The 13,336-nt window shown below is 47.4% G+C and overlaps 1 protein-coding gene across 3 annotated transcripts in view; it reads left to right on the forward strand.

Moving 5' to 3' along the window:
- The first annotated feature begins 3,519 nt into the window (after positions 1 to 3,519).
- Positions 3,520 to 13,336, forward strand: part of AKAP8L (A-kinase anchoring protein 8 like) — a 21,975-nt gene continuing 12,158 nt past the window's right edge. The window contains exons 1-3 of one of the 3 annotated variants that reach the window (XM_090060342.1): positions 3,520 to 3,633; positions 8,808 to 8,840; positions 11,711 to 11,768. In XM_090060342.1, the coding sequence (XP_089916468.1) occupies positions 3,621 to 3,633; positions 8,808 to 8,840; positions 11,711 to 11,768 (104 nt within the window). In that variant the 5' untranslated portion in view covers positions 3,520 to 3,620. Of the gene's footprint in view, positions 3,634 to 3,674; positions 4,146 to 8,807; positions 8,841 to 11,710; positions 11,946 to 13,336 lie in introns of those variants that run through there. The other 2 variants (XM_090060340.1, XM_090060341.1) reach the window with 2 other exon arrangements.

Here is a 13,336-nt window from a genome sequence, read left to right on the forward strand (position 1 = left end):
GCACTGTGGTGTAGCAATGTGTTAAGGGTCAGGAATCCTGAGGCTGTCAAAGGTGGTGAAGGGTGGTGGGTATGTAGATGCCGATTAAAGAACAAGCAGTGCAGTGCCAATGCAATTTATCCTGGGGCCTGTAATTCCTCCCTTTCTTGGGTCCTAGGTATTTACTTTTCAGATCTGTTCTTCCACTCAATTCTGGTGACCTGGGTACAGCATCCTCTCCTTCTGCTTCCCCTCAGCACAGCCAGTGGATTTCCAGTGAGTACAGCATCCTCTCCTTCTGCTTCCCCTCAGTAGAGTTCCAGTGGAATCAGAGCATGGTGCAAAGTCCTGCCATGTTTACTGTGCATCTCCCTGCCTTTACTGTTCTGCTTAAAGTCCCAACTCCTAGAACCATGTTATTTTGTGAGAATCTTGGTGTGATTATTTTTAAACAGCCTTTGTGGCTTGCAGAGAGCAGCTGGGAAACGCAGCCTCGCTCCCCAGAGGCTTGAACACTAGAACTTTCCCAAGTTTATTGTTTTTATATTCCTTGTGAATTCTGAAAGTCTGAGCCTGGCCATTCCTCATTCCAGGTTTCAAGGCCATAAGGGGCTGTTCTATGCGTCTCTGAACAGCACTTACCAAATGGTGCCACTTCCAAGTGGCGTAACTAAGAATTTTGGTGCCCTGGACTGGTGGGGCACGGGTTGATTCAGGGTGAGTGCACTGGTGCAGCTGCTCCACCCAAAGCTTAAAATGAATGGCCTGGAAGTGGCAGCAGCATTTCTAGTCAGGAAGTGCTGAATTTGTTGCTTGACTTCATGGATCATGATCATCTACCTGATCCCTTTGAAACTCTTCATTCCACACGTTAATGACCTTCTCTTCCTTTTTAATGGCCTTGATATTCCGCCAATCAAGCTAGCTTTCGTTTTGCAATTTTGCAGTCTGTAGCTGTTCCTGATCACAAAGCTCTTATATTACAGTCTTGCAGACTATTTTTAACTGTTTCCAAAGAAGTTATATTTGTTTTTTGCTTCAAACTTAAACTGAGTCATATAACCCTAGGCCTTTAATGTACTAGTAAAGCTTCTAGTTTCATTTAGCTGGAAAAAATGTGATGTGTTGTGTTCCATGTGGTGATGCATGTTACCATCTGCACCCCCCTCTTCAAAATGCTAGATCTGCCCATGGGCAGGGGGTACCAAGGACTGGAGAGCAGAGCCTGGGGGGAAGGAGGGAGAGTCTTTCCTCCTCTCGTGTGGGCTGTTAGAGCACTGGCTCCTTGGATATCATCCACTGTTTCGGCACAGAGACCTGGCTGTCTGTGTCAGAGATTGGGGTGGGGTCCAAACTGGTGGCTGACAGAGCCACCCTCAGTGGCACCCCTCTTGCCTCTTTCCTCCTCCAAACATCCCCTCAGACGTGAGGGAGCTGCCCCTGCCCTCCCTGAAGCTGCAGGCTGGGACAAGGGAGAGTAGTACCTTGGCCCTGGGCTGTGCCTCCCCCTCCCCCACCTTTGTATCACCCCAGGAGCTCTGGACTGGATCCAGGTGGATCTTTAAGTACAGTGCTTGCTGCTGCTTGCCATGTGCTCGGCTTCTGACCAAGCACATGCAGAGCTGCCATAGATATACGTATCTATCTACCTACTTTGGTTAGTCTCTAAGGCGTAACTGTACCCTCTCCTTGGCTTCAGGTTAATACGGTGAATGACGCTGCCTCACCCTCCAACTTGGGGCTGTCCAACATCTAAGCGAGCGGTGCCTAACCTTGTTGCTCTATGGAATGAGTGGTTGTTGTGGGGTGGCTCTGTGGGCTGGATCCACTGTGGGCGTGGACTGGTGCATAGGGGATGGGCCCAATCCCATGCATGCTGAATTGGGTCCTGGTCCCACATACCAACCTGTGTGGGATCAGGCCAACTGCCCAGCCCCAGCGCTGCCAGGCAGGATCTGGCCCTGTTGTCCCCTACTGCCTGTCTCTGACCCAGGGGCAGGAGGAGGCTTCCAGACCTGTGGGTAGCCTCATGGTTATGATGCAAAAATTGCGGTTTGTTTCTTTTGGAGGCTCGCAAATAATAATAATTCTCAGGCACACACTATTAGCAGCACAAAAGGTGTATTTGCAAATAGGGTCAGAGCAGAGATAGAAAATCTCAGATTGCTCCGCCGCCGAGGAAACCCGCAGCAGGCACTATATACTATCTCTCCTGGGCACGTGTGCAAAAACAGGAACTCTTACAGCTCATTTCTGGTTCATACAAACATATATGTGATTATGTCACTTCATCCGTCACATGTGTATTATAATTAACTACTTAAGCATGCGGGGCGGATAGGCATATATGCATCAGCTAATTGCGCACGCTCAGAAAGCTCTCTAGGTCACCAAGAGTTGAAATCCCGCCCCCTTTCAAGGACACAGTCAGTTGAATTCCAGCTTCTGTAATCTGTATGTGAATTGTCAGGGGGAGTGTGGGGTAGAGAGTGATTTAGTATAAGAAAAACTAGCAAATTGGCCAAAAGGGGGGGAGGAATATCCTTGGTGGTGTTGCTTCTTATCAGGTTCGAGATGCAAACTGTGCAGTTCTAACAACACTCTATTCATTATGCGTTTCTAATAATATTTCTAACAGTTGGACCACGGGGCTCCGCAGGCCGGTGCCTGAGCTCCCCTGCCCTAGGTGTGTCCCCAACGCTGCTGTCTCTACTGCCACCCGCACGGGGCCAGGGATGCTCTAGCAGCGCCTTGCCTTGCCTCACTTTGCCTGGCCCCCTAGCCAGAGAGGAGTACTAGCAGCACAACCCCGACTGCAGCCTGCCCCCTGTAGCTCCCTCCTGAGTGCCGGGGGCTCGTCCTCGAATCGAGAGGTTGACGACGCCTGGGCGTTGCCATGACGATCTGGCGCGCAGGAGCCCCTCGAACACGGGTTCGCTTTACGGCTGCGCCGTTGCTATGGTGACCCCCGGGGAGCTGGGGTCGGGGCCGAGCCTGGGATCTCGGCAGCCGGACCCGCAGCCAATGGCGAGCCAGCAGGGTGGGGCAGCGGACCCGCCTCCTCCTGCCTCCAGGGGCGCCTACACCAGCGGCTTTTCAACTATGGCCCTGCTGCACTGCCGTAGGTAAGTACGGCGTTGACGCCGATGGTTCCGCCAAGCCGTTGGGAACCACCTAGTCCCTTTTGACCAATCAGAAGGCAAGAGAGTGCTGGCGACACCCACTACATAATTGACAGACTCATCGGCCAATAGCCTCTCCTGTCTCCAGGATTGAGGTTAGCGATCCTTATTTCAACCAATAGACATCAAACCTGGTCTTATTGACATCCCGTTCCGCCATTGGCATGGGGGGGGGGAACTTTAGACGGATGGACGCCGCTTCCTATGGAAAGCCAGAGCGGCCTTGATTGACGGCCGCTCTCCTCCAACAAAGCACGAACACCTGCAGAAGTCTCATCCCCGGGGGTCGAGGGCAGAGGACTCGGGAGGGCGGGGCGAGCTGGCCCAGCCACCAATGGCGAGCAAGAGGGGGCGTGCCCTGGCGGCCAATGCGGTTGGGAGGCGGGGCTGGTGCGACGCCGTTAGCGTCTGGTGCAGGAGGTCGTGGTGGGGAGAGGGTGTGGGTGCGGTGCCGCCATCATGAGCTACTCAGGTGAGGGTGAGGGTGGCGGTGGCGGTGAGGGGCCCAAGATGGCGGCTGCCCGCGCTCCCCCAGGCCTGAGGGCAGCGCCCCCGCAGCCCCGGGCTTGACTGTGCCCGCGCCCGACGGGGCCGTTCCGGCCGTGCCCGCAGGCAGCGCGGCTCTGCCGCTGCTTCCCCCAAGGGCTCTGTCCGGGGCGGAGGCCTGGGCCCTGGATCCTCCTGTTCCCCGATTTCCCTCGGGGGCCGCGCTGTAGGCACGAGAGCGCGGTCGGCCCGTGGGCAGGGCCCGGCGAGAGCCCGTCGCCCGGGTCCGAGCAGGGGCACCGGCCGCGGGAGCGGCTCGGACGAGCGCGCCAGGGGGGAACCGGGTCCCAGGAGCCAGTCAGTGTCATCAGGTTCGCGGCCCAGCAGGGGCCAGCTCGGCCTGGCCAGGAGAGGGAGGCTGCTGCTTGAGCCCGAAGGCCGGCGGAGGGCAGGGGAGACTTGCACCTTCTCGGCGCAATGATTTAACCCATCTCTAAGGTACAAACTGACCCTGCTGCCTCCTCGGGAGAGAAGCTCTTTGCAGAGTGACACAGGATGTGGCCCAGTCATGCCTGTCTCCACCTGTCCCTCCTGGGGCCTTGCATGTGAGAGGGTGGCAGTCCCTGCTGCTCCCACCCCCTTCAGATAACAGCCTGTGCTGGTCTGTGTGCAGTCCTGGGGCTGAGGGCTGGGCGCCCAGAGTTTGTACCTCTTGTTGCAGTGTTGGGAGACGGCTGCCATGCTAAGAAGGGGAAGAGTTAGTGGGCCCTCATTGCTGGGTTATGCTTTCACGCTTTTTAAAGTAATTAACCTACTATCAAGGACAGAGGTGTCCCAGAGCCCACTGGCCCCCGTCAGGCTAGTGGGGATAAAGTATGCTCCTTTCTGTGACCAGCACTGGTGTGTTAGCATCCCACCTGGCTACCTTTGACCTTCCAACTGGAGTGACAGGGTTGGCCTTCAGCAAGCACCTACAGACAGCCTGTGGGCTGGATGTGGATCTGGCTTGGGCTGGCAGGGCTTTGTGGGTGGTGGAGATGGGGGCACTGCAGAGACGGTGGGCAGCTCTCAGCTGTGCCACCCCTTCTGCTGCTCTCCCTGCTGCTCATGCCTGTGCTTACCTTTGCTGCAGAGGGGCTGGGGATTCACATCAAGGGTTAATGCAAATGGCTTGAGCACTGCGGGGAGAGGAGGCAGGGATCTGCAGCCAGTGGCAGCACCAGCCTATGGTGGCAAGAGGTTGCCGACTCCTAGTCTTAACTGAGGCTTGAGCCCCTTTTTATGAAACGCAATAACCACTTTGCTAGTACGTCCCGAATTAACATAAAGGAAACCATTGCATTAGCAACGTCAGGTCACTAACCCAGCAGATCTCAGAGGTGATAATGCTGCTGGAAAAACTTATCTTCTGGGATGGAAGTAGTCTTATTCTGATTTAAAATACAGTGGATAGGCTTTAGGCAAACTAATGGAGTTAGGGCTTTAAGTCTTGCTTCGCCTGACACCTCTTACATCAGTTTCTGGAGGTGTACACTGGCGTTCAGGGCAAAAGTTTCCCTCTTAGCTGAATCCACACCTGGATTTGCCTGGCCACTTGGTTCCCTTTGTGCCCCCAGAATTGGCTGTTACTTCTGTGCTAGGCCTGTCACATCATTCTAGGCCTATGGGTTATGAAGCTACTATCTGGGGATTACCTGGTTTTTACAGAGTGGAAAGCTTTAATTGAAAATCTGTTTCTGTCTGTTAAGGTTTTGAGGCAGATTGCTGGAGTTATTAAGTTTATTGAATGCCTTGTGGGAAAGTTGTATATCAACGTGTTTTAAACAGTATTTTTTTTCTGACACTTGTAAACATGAAATGATTCAGTTCTTGTGTGCTGACCATGTAACCAGGCTCTAGTCATATGTCACTAAGGCAGTGGTTTTCAAATTCTTTACATTCAAGATCCCCTCCCCCGGCCTCAAGGAAAACGCTGGCTTTTGGCTTTTGTTGTTTTTTCTGACTCTGGAAAAATACTATAGCGAGTCTTCTGTTGCAGAGAATTTGGACATTCTGACCTGTTGTCATCTTTCTGCGACCCCATGGATTCCTGTTTGAAAGCTCTGGGTTGATCTCATGGATCGTGTATAGTTGTTGGTACAACTAACGGTGCAAATGTTACGTGTCATCCTTAAATGGATCTCACAGCACCCTGCTTGAGAGTCATGGAACTAGAGGGGCATGGACTTTGTTGCTTTTCCAGGTCAAGCATCTTCCATTCCTCTGCACCCTCCCCTTAAATTTCTTGTATGTCAGACTCCTGTTTCCTTCCATTTCAAGGCTTCCTACAACTTGCCATCCCTTTCCCATGCCAAATATGCCTACCCCTGTCACCTGCCAAAGAAACTGTTTAAGCAAAGCCATCTGCTAACACTTTGTGTTGTCCCAGGCAGGAAGAACTCTGGGATCTGGAGTCATAGCAGACGTATGGCTAAGTTGCGGGGTTATTGTTGGATGAAAGTTAAAGGGGGCTGTTCAGGAGGTTTATAAAGAGCTTTGAGATGCTGTGTGTTGAAAAGTACAATATGCATTTGTTTCTGTGATGCAGCTTTGGAACTTCCAAATAGAAATACAGTGGGTTACATCACTTTTACCTTAAGGTATGCCTCTATCCTTGAATTAGGAATGCAGTTCATGCTGATAGGTAAAGCTTTTCATAATGTATTTCTTGACTGCAACAGCCTATGAGATTTCAGATAGTGAGGCCAAATTAATCTTCATTTGACAAGCTTCTAGTAAATGACTCTGTTAATCATGGATTTGTGACTTGACCTAAAATTACATGACTTTGAATGTCCAGAACTCAGAAAGCTAACTTTAAAGCCCCCCTACCCCTTCTTTTAAAGGCTCAGGTCCCTCATGGCATTTGAATTTTGGGCTCTGTTCTGTGCCTGTTCAGTATGCTGTCAGTGATGTAGATCCGTGTTAGCATGCATTATAGGATTACTTTTTTGGTGGGGGCGAGGGAGGGAGGGACATAATAATGTGGAACTGTTTCTAATGACTCATTTGGAGAGTGTTTCTGGGGTAAGCATCCCTGTAAAATGAGGGTCCAAATTCCAGTTAAAAAAAAGCCCTAACTGGCTTTTTCCCTTCAGAGCAGAGTGCACATAGGAATTCAGTGCCTGAAATTGCCAGCCACTTGAAAAAGACAGTCAGAGCCTCAGTGCTTTTGAGAGGGAGGGATATAGCTGTAGTCTATACTGGAGCACCAAAGTGTATCAGGAATTCCAGAAAGACCAGGCAGTCCTGCTGATACAAAATGGAGTTCCTCATGTTCACCATTGATTCAGATCCATGCACATACCAGCTGGTGGAGTTAACTGGGGCCTGACCTATGTCCTTGCTTTACAGAACGGAGGTCAGTGGTTCTGAGCCTTTTTAGACTTGAGGCACACCTTGGTAGACTTGAGGTGCCCCTTGGAAAATGCTAGCTCTTAATTTTCACTCATTTTTGATGATGGAAAATAATAGAGCAATTTAACTGTTGCAGAAAACTTGGAAAAACCACAACAGTGCATTAACAGTATAAATTCCTATTTGAAATCTCTAGATTTATCTTGTGAATCCTGTTTGCACACCTAACAGTGCTGCCTGTTTGGCACCCTTGAAAGGATCTCAAGACCCACCAGGGTGCCATAGCACCCTGATTGAAAATCACTAACTGAGGTTATACAAACCTGTAATTCTTGGTGGACCTTTTGGTATGTTTAGAGTTCTGCCCTGTTGTAACTTCAATTAACGATTCTTATTTCTGTTCCTTCCTGTAGTATTTGCATATCCATTTGTTTCCTTTTATACTATTTTCCTGTACAATCTCCTGGTTGATTTCACTGTTGATTGTTGTAAGCACTATCTACAATTAGGTAGTTCTTTGGTCGCAGATCTTAGTTAAATGTTTGGCTTGTACAAGGAGCATGGCTTAGAGTTTAGTGTGTTAGCTTGTGTATCTGTGATGGGAGCTGGTTTAAAATGCATGTAAACATTTACAAGCTGAGTGAAGAAAAACATCCTTATCTTTGTCCTGGCAGGAATCTTGAGACAGTGCTCCCCCACACATAAAAGAATTGAGACAACAATCCTCTATTACATAAGCCTGTTCTTCCAGTGGGTATGATTGTATTTATGCATTTATCTAGATTTATATGAACAAAAATAAACTGCTTGCCCTATCTCATCCAGGGTACTACAAGTTCCTTTAAGGTGCAATGCTGGCACTTTTAGGTGTATGAACGCCTACCATGATTCACAAAATAAATCCAGAGCTTTCAAAGTGGTATCCATGGTGTCAAACACTTTTTTGTGTGTGCTTTCTGCGTTATTTGCAACAGAAAAACTATTGTTTTCCATAGTCACAAATTTGAATGAAAGCTAAGAACTGGCAGTTTCCGAGGGAATCTTATGTCTAAAAAGGTTACGAACCAATGCTATGGACAATAAAAATTTGGTTTCAGTTTAAAAGTGATAGTTGAAGAGGGACCAGTTATATGTGTATCAAAGACCATTCTGGCTTTTGCATAGTCTCAGAAACCATGTTTAAAATGAACATCATGGCTTGTCCCTGATTACAGTTGGAGTTGAGGCAGGTTTAGCATCAGTGTGACTGTACCAATCAATAATGGGTAACTTTATATTGCAGACAAGCTATGGAGAGCACATCCCAGCTCTCAGGCTTGACTGCCATGCTCAGAGCTAGTTACTGGTGTGGACAGCCGCTTCGCTTCCAGTCTACAGTGGCATCATGTGCTGGCCTATGACTTGAACCACAGACAAGTAGTATCTCCAGTTTCCAACAGTGATCTTCCTGTAGCTCAGAAAGGCAGGCAGTGCCCGTTCACAAGTAGAAAGCTATCTCTGTAGTCTCAAGAGCCAGGCAGTTAAGCTGGAATTTAAAATTTGTGAGGCAAGATGGTGCTATCCAGTATGTGCCTTTTACTTGTCATTGATCTGGGTTGGTCAAGCTCTGGCCTCTCAGCGTACGGGTGTCTGGTGTGAGACAGCTAGATGGGCTGCTGTGATGCTGGGGATGTTCAGACTTGAGGATTCTTCTTGAGCTTTAGCTACAGCTGGTGGAATTCCTGTGTAAACTTGGGTTCTGACCACTCTTTTGTTTCTTTTTAGGTTATGGAGACTGGAATTCTGGGACAAACAGAGGTAAATATAGGGAAATCTGAATAATCATAAGCATGGGTCATTGATAAATGAAGGTAGTAGAAAAATGATTAAGCATGACACATTTCCACAAGTGAAATCTGTTCCCTATGTCTGAGTTGTATTTGCTTAGGTCGCTGTCAGATGAGGCTTTCTGTTGTGCCTCACACTGGGTATGTTGGTTCTGTCCTGATTATTCAGGTCATCAGAACATGCACAGAACCAGCTTCCTCAGTCCTTCTATCTGAAATCCGTCCTCCGTGAAGTGGCACTGAGGATTGTCAGAGAAGCTGCTTTCTTACTGTTACAGTACTGAATTTCTAGTCTGTTGTGCTAGTCCAGTGACTTTTAGCCAGAACCTGCTTACAGTATCTCTAGAATAGCAGTGGCCCTGGCCTTTAGGGAGAAACTTAAAACAGGCTTGTTTGCAAATCCTTGTTTTTTCCCAGAAACTGAGCTGATCTTGGTCAGGCTGGAGAGCTGTGCCTGACTACACAGTAGAACCTTGCTCATCTGCATGTTTTCATTGGCATACCAAACCAAAGACTGACTAGCAAGGCAAAATTAACAAAACATTTATATTACTATGACTGCAAGCAAGTCAAATGCTGGTTCTGGTCAGTGCACAAAACACAAAATGGTCCCTTCTCCAATCGTTCAAGGATATTATGACCTGTTTGTGTTCAGAGCTAGTTGAAAGATTTAATCACTCTTTCCATTTTCAACCAGCAGTCTTTTTTGCAAGATACTGCAGGGTACTTGCTAGCACAGTTTTATCTGCCTAACAGTCTTGCCTCAGAGAGAGGTATAAAACAGGTAAGTAGTGATTACTTTCTCTTCTGAGAATCTTAGTCCAAGCTGACGGGACAGATGAAAGGCGAGAATGATGCACCAGGATGCAGGCAGAGCCAAGGGTAGAATTCAGATGTCCAGAAGTTAGCCAAATGCCGTGTCTCCTAGACCAGTGGTTCTCAACCTTCTTTTGTACCAGGACCCATTTCTAAACATTGGTGACCCACCCTGATCCAGTGCCCTTTACTCCCAACCTGTTGTTCCCAGGCCCCAGCCCCACAGTGTGTAGGGAACAGAGTGGGTGTGTGGGACATGAAAAGGCCCCAAGCAGTCCCCTACAGGCTGGAACTGCAGGAGAAAAGCTACGGTTTCCCACACTTTTCTCCTTTAAAGGAGAATCCATTTTTAAAGTTCGTTGATCCATTTTTAAAGTTTGTTCCCAATTCTGTCATATATTCTTGCAACCCACAGGTTGAGAAATGGTATCCTAGACTAAGGACTTTCAAATGACCTGTCCTGCTGGAATTCAGATGTTTTCACTTGCAAAATCCAGTTAGTCTCCTGAAAAAGGTCTTCCATATATTATCCCAAGGGCCTGTTAGGTCCTGCAACATGGTTGTATAAGCAGGAAGCTCCTATTCAGCGAGTATAAACTTTATTCATGCCATCAGCCAGGTGATCAGACTGGTCAGCAGCACGGATAGTGCAGAGTTAAACACAAATCCCATGTGCATTTCTGTTTTACTTGTTTTATTACATTAAAAGTGCTTATATAAGCCTACATCATGGCCTATTACTTGTTGGTTATTGAACTTTATAATTAGCCTCTTTGTCTATTTTACCCAGTTTTGGTTGTATTGTTCTACATGTTTTCCTTATGATCAGTCATGTTTGGTGCCAGGCACATTTACAATTTACTGATTAATAAACTTATTCAAACACAGTGCACCCTACGCATGTATTGTTATCTGCTTTTATCTACTCTCACAGTTTGTATTGATTCCAACCCTCCTGGGATGTTTCTGAAAAAATCCCAAGTGTTCTGGTGCTCTCTTCTGCCCTTCATAGAACTTAAGGCCTCCAAGCTTTTATGTCTTTCTGGCCTGCCTTGTGGGCCACACTATAAAGTGATACAAATTCTTAAAACTGTTCTAATGGCTGCAAAAGTCGGTACATAAGTCGGAAAGGGGAAATGGCATGGGACCTGTCTACTGTTTCATTGGTTTTTTTACTTTTATCTGCTGTCTTAGTGGGGAGTAGCTTCCTCTGCCACTCAAGACTGACACAACAGACCCATTTCTGTCCTTTACATTTGGGCCAGAGAAGGAGCAGAATTGCCATGAGACAATGAGCTATGTGAACGTACAGTACTTGTCATAAAATTAATAAGGGTTTATGATCTTGGGAAGTCCTGCATGTCTCTAGAAGAATAAACTGTAGACAGCACCATATAATACAGGTGGAAAAAACTCTGAAGTCTATGAAGTGAGCTAGAGAGTACAGAACTGTGAAATTCTTCTGACTTCATATGGATGGCTCCTGGCCGCTCCTGTCAGAATGATGTATGGGTTTGCCTCTCCACTAGTTCTGTCTTGAAGACCCCACCCTGTACCCCCTTCTCTCCCAACTCACACTTCACATACACACCTAATTATTTACAGCAGTGGTAGCTGTAATTTCAGAAGATAGCTGGACCTTATTCTTTCATGATGCTTTATCCACTGAATGGATGGTGATTGGTGGAGGGTTCTGCATGTCATGCTACAGCCCATTCTTGACCAGGAGGAATGAGAATGGGCATTGCAGGTTTAATGACATACATTTTGGCAAAGGAGGATGATGGAATATTACTGTAGTTCTGGGTTTGTGTGATATTGGCCACAAGGCTTTGGGGCACCCACACTCTTAAAAACAAACCACAAAAATACCCTTGGCCAGGTGACTTTTAAACTAAAAACAGATGCATTTCAAAATATATCTACATATTCTGTGGGCAGAGAGAGTTTTGGAGCTCCTAAAGTTGAATAAATGTTAGCTGAGTCACTTCTTTGGAAATTTAAATGTCTCTTCTCCTATTTCAGGTTACGAAGGATATAGTTATGGATATGGATACAGTCAGGATAACTCTGGCAATTATGGGTATGGTATGGCCAGTTCAAACTCTTGGGAAATGCCTAATTCAGACACTGACATGAACCCTAACGCTTCCACTGGCACCAATGCCGATCTAGCAAAAATTAACCAGCACGTAGATATGGTGTCTCATCTAGAAACGGACACGATGCAAGGAGGACACTATGGCTCAGGTGGAGACAGGTGAGTGTAGAGCTCAAGCTGAAGAGGTTCGGTAATAGCTAGGCTAGCGTCTGTTCCCAAGGAAAATGCCGCTCTAAAATACTTCTGTCCATCTGAATGGCTGCCTCTTCTTTCTCAGCCTTGTTCTTGCTTTGTCTTTGAACTTTGGCTGGTGTTAGGAATGGGTCAACAACCAGTTGGTACAGATACACTTTCCCTTTTATTGTCTGTTTATTTTTTAAGTGAAGCATTTGTGCCCAGGCTTGAGAAGCAAAGTATCCTCAATAGTCTGACTGGTGCATTCACTAATGCAGCATCTCATGAAGTACTCTTGTTTGATACACTTGAAAATAAACCTTCTTATACTGAAGATAAGCAAAGCATGTTCCTTAATATTTTCACTTGTGGGAGCTTGCTAACGTATGTCAATTTTTCTAGCAATATTATCATTCTGCACATGCCTCGCTTGATTTTAAGTTTAAGATCAAGTCAGTCTTTATTTTATTTTATTTTTTTTAGAGGTGATATTTTAATCTGGTTCTGGATTGTTGTTTGGGAATTTGGTGCAGGTAGCTAGATGAGGTTAGGAGAGGACTTTAACGTTTTAAAATCTGAAAGGTGTTTAGTGCTAGCAGGGGGTATGCTCTGTGTCATTGCTTCTTGTGTTCAATTTAAAATGAGTTTCTGTTGGGCTGTAATACTTCTGAGAGACAGCTGCTCATTCTAGGTTGTTGTGAATTATCTGTTCATCCTGGTCAGTCTGTTTCAAGTTCTTATATCCAAGTGTCTTCCTTGTGTACAAGAACTCATTTGAACAATAGCAGATTTACATCCACATAGAACGGGTGGGCAAAATGGTGGATCTGGCCAGTGGCAAGTCTCCATTTCCCAGCAGCCCTTGCCTGTGCTCTTCCAGCTGATCTCCATGAAGAGGGGATGGAGGGGCCTAGACAGAGCAGAGCCATCCTGGCCCTGTGGCCCCTGTGTCTCCATGGGGACCAACCCAAGCAGCACTGGCAGGGCGTGCAGGTGGGCAGGGAACTGCTCCAGGGCCAGGATTTTGTGGTGGTGATAGTGCAGGGCCAGGTCAGAGCTGTGATCTGCCTGCACACCCCTGTTCACCATGCTTGTTGCCCTGCCGCCCCTGGGGTGTCTGTCGAGACCAGCTGGAGTGGTGCATGCAGGGGCTGCTGGGAAATGGAGTCCATCGCAGGCCTGATCTGGCCTGTGGGTTAGTCTTTGCCTACCCCTGATGTAGAGAATGCTCCTGACTACTTCCTAGAGAAATTGAAGTCAACAGATGGCTTTTATGCTAAAGGACCCACTATGTGAAATCCTCTTCTATTATTTTGTATAATGTATGCAGACTTAAACCTCCTGTACAATTACAACATAGTCTCTTAATGGTAAGA

This window comes from Crocodylus siamensis, chromosome 8, assembly GCF_052110815.1.
Source record: "Crocodylus siamensis isolate JL-2025a chromosome 8, ASM5211081v1, whole genome shotgun sequence".
Lineage (NCBI taxonomy): Eukaryota > Metazoa > Chordata > Crocodylia > Crocodylidae > Crocodylus > Crocodylus siamensis.